At 39.4% G+C, this 18,271-nt stretch overlaps 1 protein-coding gene across 1 annotated transcript in view; it reads right to left on the reverse strand.

Moving 5' to 3' along the window:
* Positions 1–18,271, reverse strand: part of LOC134797526 (headcase protein) — a 66,970-nt gene that overhangs the window by 25,809 nt on the left and 22,890 nt on the right. The window contains exon 2 of the mRNA XM_063769801.1: positions 13,082–13,178. Within this exon, the coding sequence (XP_063625871.1) occupies positions 13,082–13,178 (97 nt within the window). The remainder of the gene's footprint in view (positions 1–13,081; positions 13,179–18,271) is intronic.

Genomic DNA, 18,271 nt, shown 5'->3' on the forward strand with positions numbered 1-18,271 from the left:
ATCGATTCCAATAATCGAAACGTAGAATTAACTTTGCAGATAAACTACGTAGACTTAAGATGCTAATACCGTTTGCATTCACAATCGGTATCCTACCTAATAGGGGAGCATTACATTTTTAAAAAGAGCTCTTCAATGTAATTCAGACCTAAACGAGATCCGACTGTAATAAGATTAAAGCAAGTTTAAAATTTCATCCGCCAGTGTTGGCACAGTCGTTGAGAACTCGCAGTATTTAAGGAGGCAGTTCTCGTTTTACCCGCGGCCGACGGCTCCTGAGGGATGTTATAGGATTTGGCGCATTTGTTGGAAGAGAAAAAACGAAGAAAAACCTGACTACGTCTTGAGCTTAACCCCGGCCGAAAGAGCGGAGATATCCGGAGATCCCCCGAAGATAGCGTCGTTTCCCACTGTATTTATTTGTCTTACAACTCTTACAAGCTTTCCAGCTAAGTATGAGGTGTCGGTTGTAGACGAATTATCCGAATCATTTGTTTCTACTGCCGCAAAAACTGTCGCATTGACACGTCTTTGTTGTAACTTTGTTAGTCGTACATTCACATTGATCTTAATAATGGCTAAGGTCTATGACCTATAAGTAATTCATAGAATGGGCGAGTGCGGTATGGTGGGCAGCTCGATATGGCAGGTGCGTTATGTAACCTGCGCGAGCGCACTAAACAATTGCCGCTTTCACAACCTCGTATCTAATTATTTTGTTTAATAGCAAATGCAACTGAGATTACCACAAAATAAAGTTCAAATTACAAACAGCATCTTGTGCTATACTACAGGTTTAAGTATAGTAAACCAATCAAGTGCCGCAGCAATTGCTATGCTGCCAACATTGACTCGTTACTATTCACGATTCGAACCACTTTGCTACCAAAACGGTCCATGGCGATTTATAATTACAGAGAATCAGATAGGTAATGGCTACATCTACTTATTTGTTTTTGTAATTTACATAATCAATGTATGATTTTTATTTTTATACCAATTGATACGCCGTAATAAATAGTTGTAGCACCTACAGAGATGTCTTACGATGCAAAAACTCTGATATAGTTGCGTGTTGGTAATTTTTCCAAAAAACTAAGTACTGCATACTGACTTAAAAACCTACAGATGCAAAGCGATAAGATGATGTGTAAGTGGAAGTTTAGAAGGTGCATCCAAATTTTACTCAAAGTACAGAGATGTAATACAAGACGTACTCTCTAGTTTTGATTTGGACCGAAATATTTTTTAATAAGTTTAGCGGACACTACTAGACTGCGTTTTAGAAAGCGTTATCGTCCAGCAGGGTATCGTTGTGAAACTCAAAACCAACACCCAGTAATAGGCATTATTAACCGAATTACCAGCGAATCAAAAGGTCAGTAGCAAAGGGCGAAAATTGCAGCACATCTACAACAAGGGCCGCGCTGTCTAAACGCAAAACACCATTCTAAAGCCAGACAAATTTATAATGATATAGCCCATTACCTCGCCGGCTGTCATAACAGTAACCCTAGATATAGCCGTTACCGTTGCCCGAAGAGGAGTTCAAAAGCGCACAATTTAAAACATAAATTAGATCGTGCAGTGTCTAAATACGGGAGGACACCGGGAGGCAGCCGACTACCGGGTGGTTAGGGACGATGAATAACGAAGCGAGAAGGACGGTGTATCGGTGGCGGCGGGCCCGCGAGCGAGACGAATGGCGGGTGCAGCAAGCACTGCACACAGACATCGATCGATTAGCGGGTACCTACCCGCTACCGGGCCGCCGCCGCTAGCTGACGCAGCCAATTTATCGACCTTTGCTATTTTTAAATTTTAACTGTTAATTATTTATAGTCGAATCATTAATAGTCATCAATTACACGCAATAAGTCTTGCTTGGTGTATTGTCCTTCAAAAGACTGACAGTGCTGGCCGCCGGGCGGGCGCAGGTGGCAGCGCCTCCGAATGCTGATCACGTCGCCCCGGCCGGTGATCACTTATTTAACTTGGAGGTGCCGTGATTCCATAGAAATGCATCGCAGCAGACGTCGCGCGCATTTTTTATTTATAAAATTTCCTATCGCAATAGCCGAGGTAATGGAATAATTTCGATGGAGCTGATCAGTATTCAGTAAAAAATCCCTATATAGTCCTCAGATTTGCACGTCTGATCGGCGAAGCTATCCGTTGCACAGATTAGAGCTTGATTGAATTTATGATTAAAACATTATTTGCATTGCCATGATAGGAAAATGTAAGTGTGGTTTTACTTTTTAAGCATTATTTAAGTTGTTTTTTTTTCTTGAACGCATAGCACGTTCAAAGAGATTAGCCGTGAGTTAAACAGATTTCAGAATTAGAGACGGACCATTGACTTCATTTGAGAACAATGACGTCTGATGCAGTGAGTTTATAGGACAAAAGACATTTTCCAAACGATTGGAGTAAATTTGGCAAAATTTCTCATTCTCGCGTGGATATCATATTGGAAGTGTTAAGTTTGATTGTTTCAACAGTATCGGAAACGCTATGCAGGCATTGTGTAATGCGTGTAAAAACGTACAGTCATGTGTTATCGTACAACTTTATCGGCACCGTTGTCAGGTTTGAAAGTTGATACCAGATAGACAAGGCGGCGCACTAGCAAGGTGCAGCGCAGGAAATGCAGGTAAGTGCTGTAACTTGTCGCCGGTACAGGAAACACGTAAAAATAGAACCGAAGATAATTCTCAAGAAACACATAACTGTAACAATATTTAGGTACGGAGTTAGTTCACTTTAATGAGTTAATTTTTTTTTGCAACGGAAGGCGAAAAACAACACCTTTCGCGATAAACTGTGAGCTGTGGCCTTAAGATAAGGGATTTAATAGGACGTGTTCAATAATATACTGTTTACGCATTGAGTACATTTCTGGTGTTTTATACATAAATAAGCTATATTTACAGCTCTATAACAATTCAATGGACGTTGTTGGATGAAATAAAATTGCTGTGAGGTATTTGTATATGTAAGTTATAATAAATGAATTAACTACAGATTTTCAGGAAATAGATAAATGTCTAGAACTTGGATGAGTAGGTATTGTCCTAAGAGCGAACAAAGCTTCGGCCGAGGCGACAATGTGCTTAGTTTTCAGATTAGAGCAATCCCGACACCTAAACACGGATTTTAGATAACATTCAAACTCCGACCGCACTGCATATAAATGAGAGTTTAGACCGTCTTAGATCCCTTCTGCATAATTACTAGACTTACATACGCGGAGCGATATTAAGCGCCGATTAATTACTTTAATGGACAATCTAAAACAAGTGAACATGCCATTGCATTCAAATGCTTATTCGAAACTTGGAAAATTTAATTTAATTTAACGGCTAAGTATTTAGATATTCGCTTAAATGCCAGCGCAAGACTAGACCGATTATAACCACATTTGTATGCAGGAGATCAACTTTTTATGGAGACTGCAGTACAGGTGGGATTTTTCCTGTATAACCGACCATAATTACATTGACATTTTCTTATGTTACGAGTCATTTGCGGGTGATACGAGCCGAGGGAAAACGAGGGATTGCGTGCGGCCCGGCACGCACCCCAGCTGTTTTCCTCTATTACGATTTCAATGTCAAGAACGATCAATACAGACCCGGGGATGTAAAATTTCGGCACTTCTCGGGGCGTTCCGGGAGCTACGATCGGGGCACACTAACCTACCGTAATGTGCGTGTCTTACCGATCAATAGACGCCGCGGAAGGTGCTGGCTGAATTTATAAATAGTCTTGAACTTCACCTTGCGGCCCGGATCGGATAAGTCGGGAAAGGTCGTTAGTTTGGATTCAATCATTGTTTTTCGGGCGCCGGATTTTGTCGGCGGTATTTTCTACTTTGTATAGTCTCTTTATTGTGAGTCGAAATCCGACTCTGTGTGGTGTTACTCGGCGGGTAGGTACCTACTACCTATTTACTATACCTACCCATTTACTATTAAAATAAATGTGTAGTTGCATAGTATTTGTCACTGTCTTTATATCTATGTTTAATGTTTATGTTTAATTCTGAGCTAATGTTCTATACAATATCAACATTGGTTCATTTATAAGAGGCGTAACTATTGCAATATTTAGATAATAGGTCGCATGACATCTAATAAGAGATTGTGCATTGTGGCGTTCTAAATGAATAATCTCCACGAGTTGTGATCTTGCTCACAATGAGCGTCTATTTATTTAAATGAGATGCACAAACCCCGCCGGAGAAAGTTTGAATATCCCAATAAAACGTGACAATCGGCTGCTGATGTGCATATTTCACTAAGTTTTCATGTAAATCGCTCTCCATTGGGTACGTTGGCGCGAAGAAACTGTTTCTAAAAGTAAGAGATTGGGAAAACAACTGCGGTGAATTCCTTTACCTAGACTGTAAAAGCACTTGGAAAGCCAATATCCCCGCGCTTTATACCTCATCAGCATGGATATCGCGCTTGCACTTCAACTAGAAACATTCAATATTCAATCCCCAACTTTTTTGCAAGAAATCAGCCAACCGCTCAGTCTCTACTTTTCTCAATGTTTGTGTTCGCTGCAGAAAGGTAAGCTGCTTAGGACTCGAAGCACACGTCGTTAATGTTTTATTTTATGTAAAACTACGTTTGAGAAATACTTGCGGTTTCTTGGTTATTTACAAGTACTAAAGGGGTTGTATTTTTAAAAGAAGCAAAAGGTAAACCGTTTTTTACAAAATCAAAGAATTAATTAATGTAGTTGATGCTACAAATTGATGAGATAAGTGTAGGATGAAGCCCGTTCGCAATTAGAGTGAGTAAAGGGAGGCGAGCGGTAATATTAGAGGACGAAAACGAGCGCTTCATTACGGGGAATGATGGCAATAACAATACGGCTAATGGTCCGCTTGCGACCGTCTCTCCGGTTCACAATTCCCGCTTCTCCTCAAAAATATTCGCTGCAAACTTAAAATAAACCTGGTGCAGTGATTGGTCTATTATGTTGTTGTTATTATGTTTGCTGGTTCATTTCAAAGTATGCATTGTATTTTTTTCATAGTATTTATTTATTTTGTACGGTTGTAGAGTTGTCGTATCGTTGTTGTATAAAAAATAGGTACTGATTGATGTTGCTCTTAATTAAAAATTGCACAATCAAGTCAATTAAACAGTCTCAATTAAAAGGTTCATGGCGATAATTCTTCACAAATCACAGAAAACGTCAGAATATCAGGTTCCAGCACAATTAACATAATGTCAACAATTTTACAGAATCCAGTACCCACAGACAATTAAGATAGACTTGGTTGAGTAATGCCTTGATAACAATGCTTTTTAATAGCTTCATTAATTCTTTACCGTCATCATTAATTCTTTGCATCGCGAGTGTGACTAATAATACCTACCTGTGGCACCTTTACATTGAATAGGTAATGTAGGTATTGTAGGTATACCTTCTGTAAGTGTTATCACAAGTCGCGCAACGTGAGGATAGGTCACGTAGGCAATGTTCGTTGTTGACATTAGACTATTAGCCATAACCTGCGCCGTTATGAGCAGCGAGACGCCTTTATTTTAATTTTTTATATACTTCAAATGGTAATAAATGTGATAGTCATCACGCGCGTTTCAAGTGCAAATGTTTAATGTCACACTAATTTATATGCAGTATAGTCTACTTAATAATCGTTAGGTACATGCAGGTGAAGTCATGTTAGACTTTTGCGTTGGCAGTAAATAACTTTACTTCGTATAACATTTAACCCGTTGAAACCATATCGTAAGACATAAAAGAAAACCGAGCAGAGAAAACTTGATAAACTTAGTTATGATAACTAAGTTTTAGTTATGATTTTTAGGCAAAATAAAAAAATGGGTATCATGAAAAATACTGTACGGGCAGTTAAATTATTAATTTTCAGTTAGATAGTTTAGCATGTGTTGGTGTGTGCGTGACCAGTAGACAACCGGTGCGACCAGCCGGCTATCAGGTGGACTATTATAATCTGCTAGCGCAATAAACTCCCAGCCACACCTCGCAATCAGGCCTCGATTATGTGAATCGCCTCGTACTTACTATAATTAAAGCAACGCCAATCGAACCGCATAAGGCAACCCACGAGATAAACACATGCGATCTTATTAGTTAGTGGTTTATATTCTGGGGCGACCGCTGCTACGAGTATGGCATTCCGATTCGCGCTTAGCAGCCAGCAAGTACAATGGATGTAACAAATTGCAATACGGCGGCATTAGTCGTAGTTACGATTCTGTGCGCCGGAGATTTGCAAGCGATCGCTGCAGCGACGCGCATTGTAAGTGGGTTAGGCGCGGGCGCCGACCCCTCGCCCGACTTCAGGGTTAACGCCGGCCTAGGGTTACCACATTTCAGGAATTCTATCTGTGTCAGAAATCTTTATTGAGGGGATGTCTTCTATTGAGAGGGCTTCAGTGTTGCGTTCGCTTATAAGACAACTGCTTGAAATAGTACTCAGCAAAGCATACTCACAAGAATCGAAAGGATTTCAAAGTTTTATAAGATTTTACTGACTATGAAACAAATTATAAACTGTGAATGTATGAATACTTGAATAGTTACAGTGTCGTATAAAAGCCTTTTTAGGGCTCCGTAGTCAACTAGGAAAAGAAAGAAAAAAACTTTTTTGGGTACGTAAAGTGGGGATGAATTCAACTTATGGTATGGAATGGAGTATCGTTGGATAGGTCTTTTAAAACGAATATGGGCTTTCAAAAATAATATTATGGTTATGTAAATAATTTCTGAAATAATAGCTCTGTAATAAAAAACCGAGCCTATTACGAACGAGCCAATTGCGACGGACGGGCACCTAACTTAAACTACGGAACCCCATACTGAGCATTACACGATATGCTCTTGGCCGGTTATTTTTTAATTTTGGAAGTTTTCATTAGTTCCTATTTATGTAGATTTCACAAATAGGTAGGCAACTGCGTGTATTAAAAATCACACGTCGCGGTAATAACATGTCAGGATTTAACTAGTAACTTTACGCCGGGCATGTTGTGCTTGTCTGTTATATATTTACATTTATTATAATAGCTCTTATAAATTTATCTAGCCACCCACCACCTACTTTAGCTTTATATCAATGTTCTCTCAAAATTGCATCTATATCGATTAGTATACTCGCGAAGAGTTCATTGACCGCTCTAGTTCTAGTTATCCTATGCATTAACTACGAAGTAGTAAATATACCTGCCCGCTGCATATTTATCTGAAATCGTATTGTTATTGGAAGTGTAATAATCTTAATTCAATTGACAACAATATCAGTATCGGTATTTGGTTTTCAAATAACTTTGCTAGGATGCAAATTTAATAATACTTACATACTGTAATTTGTACAGGACGAGAATCTTAATTCGAAGTTACATCAGTGAATGTCATGTTAGTTTACATTAACTTTTAAGTATTTCCGTTTATTTCCGTCACATTGTTATAGATTAAAACAAAAGTTTTCGGTCCCGTAATTGTTGGTCGGTGTATGTATGGTCTTTTTACATTTTACAGTTAATGTGGTCTGAAAGATTCTGATTTGTCTGTCATACAAGGAGTTTACTGCACCAGATTTTGTAATATCAAAATATATCAGGGTTTATTTTAGTAAATTTTACATTTAGATAAGGCAGGTACAGTGCCAACAAATAAATCTGATATTTTATTTGCTGGCACTGTACTACGTGTCTTTTCTGCAAATATAGTTTTCTCGTGAAGAGGTGTATTAGAGATTGAATCAAAGCGTCGCTGCGAGCAGTGCTAGTATTTCATACTTAATTCAATCTGGTTGCGCTGGCGCACAACAGGGCGTGGGCGAGACGCGACGCGCGTGGGCCGAACACCTCGCATTATGCGGTGCATCCATACAATAATAAACCTACATCATAATTAAGTTTCCGTAATAACATAAGCAAGTTTATACATTTTGTTCATAAGTAGCTACTAAAGTTCCGGCAAACTCTCGACTTTCTCAAGTCGTAATAGTTGCAAATTTCGGTCGTAACTATCGAGCCAGGAGTTTTACGATAGTTTACCCATAAAAGTTTCTCGTCGTACTGAGAGAGCTCTGTAATCCGAAATAAACGACGAAACTGAGACCATGTGATACGCAAACAAGCGTTTATCAAGATCGAATTGAACGCGCTTACTATACGGCTGCGCAAAAACCAGCTCCCGAATCACTTCCTTATAAGGCTATACTGTCTTGCAAGTGGATACTTGCGATAACATTATAAAAAGTTGATCGGAGGCACACGAAATGGTTTTGCAAGTTTGCTGGATAAAGTTCGCACGGCGGTTTGCCTTTATATGGACGATGTGGCTACCTGAACAGTGTTGAAAGCTAGACATAAGCCGAAGAAAATACGCAAGTCCGAGCTGTCGTGTCGTCACACTACTACGTTCGTAAATTCCATGTGATTTAAGGGCTCCATTTCGAGAAGCAATTATTTATCATACATCTTCGTAATGGAGTAATTACCTCCATCGGCTGGTTACGAAACGTACGCGTCTGGTCTCGCGGTAAGAAGTTATGCGTAGCAGTATCATTCTGCAACTTTTTGCGGGGAAGGAAAGTTGCAATGTAACCTATCAGCCATCCAGCCCTATTGTATCTATTAAACGGCTACTTTCTCGTTCCATGCCGTTTATGGTCCGTTGAGAAAACTCAGATGTTGCAGTAAAGATGCATTTTGATCTGACCGAACAACATCATTGTTTTTAGAGCATATATTTTGACGATGTTTAGTGGGACAAAAATAACAGTACGAGTAGTATTGTCAAGTGCAAGACTGACAGCCGCGTATTCGAACAATGATATATACGTCAAATACTAGATATTGAAGCGATATGGATCGGATATGTCAGTGTCAAACAAGTGTCAAAATTGACGTTTCTTCAAACAAAAACGTCACTTGAGACTTGTTTGATGATGATGGTGATGAACGTTTTATTTATAACATTTGACAATCAGTAGAGTATAGCCAGCCAATCAAAAGGGTGCCCTTACTCTGAAAGACGATTTAAAAAGAACGACAGAGCTAATCCACATGGGGAAACCTTGAGCACGGTGTCGGGTGGCACGCTGTGGGATTCAGTTACCCACTGTAGGTACGTTGCGTCGCCCGCGAGTTGTACGCTCTCCGACTTCTCCGAGTGACGCAGTGGACTATAGTCTCTACCTTTTTATGCAGACGAAATTAATGGCAGACAATGGAGGCTAGGCAGGAGTTTGTCTACCACTTGTCTGCCTGTCAAAAGTTTACTGTGAGGATTATGAGAAAAACAGATGCTTAGTTGCCCTGGTAGCTTCCTTTCCCTCCGGTTACTTGATATAATTTTTAAATTTATTGTGCTTACATTGTTCTTAAAGTGGTGTAGATATGAGCGCCGATAGGCACTTAGCCGGCGGCGGCGCGCCGGTCAAATTCGCTCGGCGGCGGCGGCGAATCGGCGGCGTGGCCTTGAAACATCTTTGATTAATGAAAAAAGAATTCAAACCAAAAATTTTACCGTAAAACATGTTTTTGCTGTAAGGAAGTTATAAAATAAGTGCATTTTTCAATTTTAAGGATAATTTATTGAATAAAGGTACGGTAAAAAAATTATATAGTATAAACGGTATCGTGCGGCATCAGAGGCGGTCTTAATCTTGGCGGGAAAATCTTTGTGAGACCCTTATCTTTTGTGCTAAGTAAAAAGTAGTGGATTCACTGTATCAGGGAAACGTCTTGACGACAGTCCAAAGAGCCGAAGTGAGGAAAATCAAGCTCCGTCATTAACCAATATCAACCCAACAAAACCGATTTATGTCAAAAAGTGAGGCCCAAGGTCGAGCTCCACCTAGTGAGAGTAGTGAGCTGCCGGTAAACATACAGCTTATAATCGAACGCCAAGTGTGAGCTTGGCAGACGGCCGAATGCCTGGAGTGCCGATTGCGGCGCGCTTCTGTGCCAGCTGCAAGCAAGCAGATCGAGCTTGGAATTGAATTAGTGGTCCAGTGTAAGCAAGTCCGAAGACCGATAAAGACCGAGGCCACAGTGTTAAAGACCTTGAGCTTTCCTGTAGGCGCATTCGTGCGAGGCCAAGGGCCGTGCTGCAGTGGAGCTAAGATTGGACAAGAACCAATGGCCAAGCATTTTAAAAGCGAGGCCGATAGTTGAGCTTTGAATAGGGCTAAAGACTTGGAGATTAATATAGCGGCTTACTTTCATGCGAGTGATGCGATACCAAAGATTGAGCTGCGAGAGAGCAAACCTTGAAATTTGAACAATAGCAAAGTTTAAATGAGACCCGATTCCGTTTCCGACGCCCTTCCGTACGAAGCCAACGGCCGGACCTTTGGACGTGAAAACGCTTAATATCTTGAAAAAAAAACCCTTTTTACACCTAAGATTCAACCATGCTTGCAATGGTTAAACTCGCGGTGAATGACGGATGAGCTAACCAGCTGACAAAATTAGTAATTTTGTTGCCGTGGTCTACCAGACAGAAAAGTTTGAATTTACCATCGATATTTTTGAATTATATGGACCTAAAATACCTTTTAAATGTCTATAAGCTATTTCGGAGTGGCGCCGTTAAAGATCTAAACTAGATAAAATATATATAATCTGATTCTGAAAGTAGTAGTATCTAACAAGGTCACGCCGATGCCACGCCGATAGCGCAGCGGCGGCGGCGGCGGCGCGAAAATTTAGTCGGCGGCGGCGGCGCGCCGGCGCGGCGCTCATATCTAAAGTGGTGGTACTAGTGCTCGACATGCTAATGCAAAATAGATGACACCCTGCTGTCACCTCTATTGACAATGACTTAAGTTTCAAGATTACATGTACTGGGAGCGCGTCAAGCACCAGTGCCACCACCTTATATGTCTTCACTCTTTAACTCTTAACTTTAACGGGCAGGCCTGGAAATTGGTTGAATTGGACTTCCAGCACAATTGTGAGTAATTATGGGATGATAATAAAAGATTTATCTAAATCTACGGTACAATATAAGTATCTAAATCTACTAAATGACACCCATTTGTTGATTACAACCGAAATAATCGAAAGACAAAACTTATTTTTAAAGTTTGCGAATATGTATTATACGCGTCAATCAGATTGATACTAAGACAGTCCTTCGTTGTAAAAACTGTAGTTTCGGGTTGCGACGAGCTGCGAAGTAACCTTCAAACATTTTACGAGGCGGGCGGGCCTGTTTCTGATCCGAGATACCTGCATGCTGCTTGTGTGCGATGTGAAAATTGCAAACCTGATAAATTCATAAACCCGGCTTAAGGTTTTACGGGCTGCGGCACCGACCGGTCCTCGCAATCAATATGCTGGTAGACAGCAGGCCACCATAAATAGAAGGAGTGGTCCCAGTTTAATGATGCTGCTCCGCGGACGCTGCGCTGTTATCAATCAAGCAAACGGCTCGCTATCGTTTCACTAGTTATTAGAACCCAGTATATCAGAACCAATGCACGAAGACGTCGAGAGATATTTACTTCGGAGCGTAACTGTAACTATCGAGATTTGATTACTCCTTAGAGCGACCAGTACGGCCACATATTAGTTTCTAGAAATCGTAACATCTCGCAGACTTGTTCGACCGCTCCGAGATAGTCCATTTAAAAGGTTGAAACATATTGGAGTAATGTATGTGGATCTAGGAATTATGAAGTTTCCCCCAGTGTAGTGGAAACGGGGTGTAGTCACGCGACGCGGAGCGAAACGAGACGGCTACAAGACAATACTGCTGGTGTTATTTACGCGGTAGATAAGTGAAGAAAATGTTTGAAATTATCTCGCGTGCACGATCGGATCCACCAGTACAATGGCGGCGTGCGCGACACGAATCACTGCCGCTGGAAGTCGTTAAAATGCAACCTAAATTAAAGCAAAATACCAGAACGTACAATAAATTAAGGTAGACAAGCCCAGAACGACTAGTTTACTGCCGATCATAATCGCAATATGGAGGAGCATAGACATGTAATTAATGGAAATTGGCCTGATATAATCGTATATATATTTAATGCAATTATGAGTTTGATGCAGAGTTTGTTTTAATATACATTTATCATTGAATCTCGAAAAAAATTACGTATTGCAGTTAAAAATAACTTGCATTTTCAAACTGTCCAATTCGTCTTGAATTTATTACGTTCCGTAGGTGTACAAGTACCAGAAAATCTAATGTAATACCTACCAAATTACTAGTTATCGCTGATCTCGTGCAAGATATCGCTCCACTTGAAGCTCCGAGCGAGCTCAGCTCATCTATTACAATTTGTACCTCCTAGAGGGCAAGTGAAGCGTTGTACAATACATCTACCGAACAAATTGTAAGCTGGGAACAATTATTCAATCGTCGCCACGGTAAAAATAAGTACTTCAACAAGCGTTGGGCTGCAATAAATAACAAATAAACGCTCGGTATTTATAGAAGCGGCTCGCCGGGCGGGGGAATGACCGTCGCTTGACACACAACTAGCTCAAGGCCTGTGGAGATTAGATACCAGCACTGCATAACAAATACAACCATATGACGATTGTCGGCAAAATGCACATTACGGTTAAAAAACTACTCTGTCATGTCTAAACTACGTGTCGGCGACAATATTACAGAGAAACTGCATTTATTCGGCGGGAACCGCCTCCCCTCGCGGCTCCCTGACAACGCTTTATCGCGAAAAGTGTCAGCCTCTGTTTTTATGGCGGCGACAACAAAAGCAAACTTTCACCTCTGCAAACCTTTTCAGCGATGAAAATATTTTATTCTCGTACACGTCTGACCAGAACGACTGGGAAAGGGACATTTTACCAATCTACATTTACTAAAGCTCCATTTAATGCCTCATTTTTCAAGGTAAGCCATATTTTTATAGAGGTTAAGTTACTATCTGTACAATCATAAATTGCGCCATATAGCAAAATAAATATAAAATACACATTGTTAGATAACATCGGTATTTTTGCGGAATGCAATGACGCCACTGTAAATTCGTGACCAGTGCATTTATTTGTTAAAAACAGTAATAGGTATTATTTGATCTTACCTTTATCTGATATGAGTTGACTTTGTGCTTCGGCAGAAGGTTGAAGGTAGAGAAGTCGAGCCTCCTGGAGAAAATCCCGTTCGCACCAGCGCCGGCTCTGAAATAATAATCGATCCATTATAACTTAAATATTTCAGTCGTTACCAGACTAGACTATTTCGGGGTGGGGTTGGCCCGACATCAGCTAGGCGGGTCAAAGCTTCTCTTCGGGGATATATAACGTTTTGGGGGTGTCAGCGTTGGCGTGAACAATTAATTTTATCCGTCAAAAGTGCCCCTTTAACGTAGGTAGCGTAAAGTGTCATGAAAATGCATCGCTTTTGTTCAACAACCACTAAATGTAGAATTAGAGTTACAAAAAACTTAAAACTAGAGAGCAAAGTCGATATTTCTTCGCTTATTTTGAGTCCCGTGCAAGCGAAAGATTCTAAAATAAATCTTCATCACTTTTCACTCATGTTTTATTAACAATAGAGTGTAATTATCGAAAACACAAAAACAATACGAAATACATAGCTACCTATCAGTGAAATAATAATCATCAACTGACAGTTCATCGAGAACTTGTTTTTAAATATAAAATTACGGAATTACGGATGTATGTATATGTACTATTTTACTACTTATCAATTTTACAATAAAATACGTAAAATACAGTGTATAAAAAATTACATTGTTTTTCTTATCATTCATTAATTATTACGAATTCATACTCATACGTGTTTTTGAACGATGCGTTCTGTTCTGGCGTTTTTCGGGGTACCTATATTATAAACTGTCAATATATCGTTGAATGACGTTTGATCGTTTTTAGGGTTCCGTACCCAAAGGGTAAAACGGGACCCTATTACTAAGACTCCGCTGTCCGTCCGTCCGTCCGTCTGTCACCAGGCTGTATCACACGAACCGTGATAGACAGTTGAAATTTTCACAAATGATGTATTTCTGTTGCCGCTATAACAACAAATACTAAAAACAGAATAAAATAAAGATTTAAGTGGGGCTCCCTTACAACAAACGTGATTTTTGACCGAAGTTAAGCAACGTCGGGCGGGGTCAGTACTTGGATGGGTGACCGTTTTTTTTTTGGCATTTTTTGCATTATGGTACGGAACCCTTCGTGCACGAGTCCGACTCGCACTTGCCCGGTTTTTCTTCCTCTTTCTTTTTGTTAACGACGTGTAAGGAACAGAGCAAGTAGAATCCAAGTATTTCGAACTTGTATTAGGCCCCCGCACGTTGAAGACATTCGAACGTATAGGTCAATTTAATGCCATTTTACCTTCACAGCGAAGTAGGTACCTTTATTGGATCTGCTGAGGTGAAAAATAACAATCAGAAGACGATACATTAATTGAAAACACAAAAAGTCCAAATTAAATACAATATCAATCCGCAGCACAGGCTTCGTCATAGTTGCTACACACAAAAATAGTATCCACAACATGCTTCGTTGAAAAAAAAACAAACAAACAACAAAAGACTATCAGAAGTAGGTATATCAGCGATCCAGACTGGTAAAACTAATAACGCAGCTTTGAAACAGCTCTTAATCACTTAATCAAATTACTAAGATTTGCAGCCGACACGCAGGCTTGCTGAGTTTACGTCTAGCGTGACAGTTTAGCTTTATAATCAGTTGTAGTACGACGACCATAACTACTTTAGTTAGTGTAGTATAAGTACAACTTTAAAGAGTTACCTAATCGATATACAAGTAATGTTGTTATAGTGTCAAGACGATTTGATAGGTATTAGGTATTTCAATTCAATAAATAAACAGCTCAGGTCAGTTTAACGTAATGAGTATAATTATTCATTACCGTTTTATGAATCGAGGTAACATAATTGTAAAATAAAAACTAGAAAACTGAATGGAAATATAAAAATCGGCCTGGATATACCTCGCCTGAAAGATGTCGCCGCACGATTAAATATTATAGTTCGTTTTTTAGGGTTCCGTACCCAAAGGGTAAAACGGGACCCTATTACTAAGACTTCGCTGTCCGTCCGTCCGTCCGTCCGTCCGTCCGTCCGTCCGTCCGTCCGTCCGACCGTCCGACCGTCCGACCGTCCGACCGTCCGTCCGTCCGTCCGTCCGTCCGTGTTTGTCACCAGGCTGTATCTCACGAACCGTGATAGCTAGACAGTTGAAATTTTCACAGATGATGTATTTCTGTTGCCGCTATAACAACAAATACTAAAAACAGAATAAAATAAAGATTTAAATGGGGCTCCCATACTACAAACGTGATTTTTGACCAAAGTTAAGCAACGTCGGGCGTGGTCAGTACTTGGATGGGTGACCGTTTTTTTTTTTGCATTTTTTTTCAGTTTTTTTTTTTGCATTATGGTACGGAACCCTTGGTGCGCGAGTCCGACTCGCACTTGCCCGGGTTTATTTAGTATTAGAACAAGACTACGCGATCTTAACGTGTCTTTTAATTAAAAAATACCTTACTTTTACTTTATAAAAAATCAGTACCTATTTTGCTATTACTTATGAAAGCAAAAGAATGTAAATAATCGTGTATGATATATGATTCATAATTGTTACATATTTGCCGTGACTTATTTTTCAAGTGTTTTTTAATAAAAAGACACGGCAAGATTGTTTACCTTTTTACTAATGCTAAAAAAACGAACTATAGGCAAAACAAAAACCATACAAGTCACTGCTTCCACTGCATGTGCATACGTCGGTAAGGGGCTATTCATAAATTACGTCATTTCAAATTAGGGGGAAACGGGGTCATTCGAAGCATGATTTTTGGATGATTTTAGGGGGAGGGGGGTCAAATATCGTCAAAAATCGATGACGTAATTTATGGACAGCCCCTAAGTAAGTTCCGGTGTTCATTAATGTCTTAATAATTTTATTTTAATTACATTGTGTACAAGTGTGCAAACGAAGTAATTATTGCCTCTGCAGTGCGATAATGCAACACGATTAACCGGTTAATGCAACTGAACTACTGGGTTACAACGATTACCGGTTAACCTTAAGGTTACATAAAGTTTCACATTCAAATTGTATATGCCATATTGAGAATAAATTAAATTAATGTTATTGAAAGTTGCATAATATTATTGTAAGAAAATAATTTAACTTTTTTATTTACTATATAATATTTGAATAACTGAGGCGAGTAACGAAAGCGGCTTAGGTACCTATCTACATGATCAATTGATCAGGTCGACATAGGACTAACAACACTCCTTGAAGTATTAGTCACTTAGCATGATCTATGTTCTAGTTCTAGGCAGAAATTAAATAAAAAACTATAAAGGTCACATTTCAATTGCGACAGCATTGCAGAAATTGAAATTTACATTTCCTTCACCATTACATCGCAGCATTGCTGCCGACAGTGCCGACTGTATGTTGTATGTAATAATACTAATAATACCCTGTATAGATAGATGCGATATCACCCGAGGATATCACACATTATCATGTAAATCGTGAGATGGAAACATTATTTTTGTACAGTCACCTGCAATATTATGTTACTCTTCGAAGGCCGCAAAAATATGTGACACGCTCTTATGGCTCTACAAATAAGATCGTGTCAGATATTTTTGCGGCCTTCGTTGTGTAACAAATTATTGCAGGTGACTGTACTATGTAAGATGTAGGTAGGTGTCAAATTCGATAGTTTAAAATTCGAACCAGAATCGCTTTAGTTTAATTGACAATATAATTTAATTAAATAGGTGTATAAAAGTATTCTGGAATCCTACCTCATACGTAACAATACACTTCGCATAACTTGTTATTGTAAGTTGCAAAAATAAAACCTAATCAGAGTAAACAGAAATCTAAATCACCAGTTTTTTTCCGCAGTGCAAAACATAAATAAAACTGCACGGCCCAAGGTCTTAAAAAAAAGGAGTTGTTTTTCATTGCCAAGGCCACAGATAGCCGGTATCTGGCGGGACGTGTCAACATCGCATTGTGTTTACATGCAGGCGGGCCAAGTGCGAGTTGCACGAGCGGTCGAGTGATCCGTGCCATACTGCGTGCAGTACCTACATAATTGGTACTTTGACTATGTTGTACTGCATTTTACTTCATTTCATTGTAGGTACTGTACCACAGTAAAACAGTGACCCATCTCAGTACATTAAGGAATTCACGTTCAATGTTGAATTGTCAGAGGCTACGGAAGTATGGACTGCTTGTCCAGTCATTCTAGTTGTAGACGCCATAACGTACCTATTGTACATCGTCAACTTGTTTTTTGTGCGATTCGGCGTGTAGGTATGTCCTTTATATTTGAAATATGTATTTGATTTCTGTAATATAAATCATCGATATTACTTATATTACTTACCTACGTAGCGATAGTAGAGACTTGTAAAAGTGCCCTATGAGGCCTAGCATGTGGGCATTTAGTACAATAATTATATATGTATCGTTTTATATTTTAGCAAATAGGTAAGTAAATTAATAAATATATTCAATTACTACCTAATTATTACTACTTAAACCTAAGCAAGCTACAACTAGATTAAAACTAAAACATAACTAAATGTAAAAAACCTCCCCTAACTCACACGCTTCCTACCTAGCCTAGTCCTAGGTTACTACCTAGCTAGACACTTTTCTTCCGAGTAAGTTTGCAAACTCTCCATTAGCGACATGTGCCAATTTTGGAATACCAATATACAATAAAAGCGAGACATTGCGTGTCGCGTAACCGTCAGTGCCTCCACTCCACTTACTTATGGCGGCGGAAATGCGTCGTTCTACCAGACAGGTGACCTTGGGGCTTTGTTTACGTAAAAAACGATGACTAACGTAGTCGCCCTAGTTACCTACTCGTAACGCGATCTTAATCGTTGTTATTTAATCGTTTCGTTTGTTTGTTAGTCATGTGTTGGTACGGTCTAGTTTCGGTACGTTCAGTTTTTAGGGAGGCACCTAGGCAAAAACAAAATAATTAACCGTACACCTTTTTATTTTAATTTCGTCTTGATTGAAGTATAGTTGCATCGTCGGTTGTGTTGTGTTGTACTTAACACTCGCCAACGCAACAATAACTATTTTTGACAGCTATTAATATTTTTGTGGTAAATACCTAAATAGAATAAGTAGATACATTTTTTCTTTAAATTCTTATAATCGATGATTCTAATGTAGGTATTTTAAAATCATCCGTATTTGTGAGACGATGTACTTACCTA

Source organism: Cydia splendana, chromosome 1 (assembly GCF_910591565.1).
Source record: "Cydia splendana chromosome 1, ilCydSple1.2, whole genome shotgun sequence".
Taxonomy (NCBI): domain Eukaryota; kingdom Metazoa; phylum Arthropoda; class Insecta; order Lepidoptera; family Tortricidae; genus Cydia; species Cydia splendana.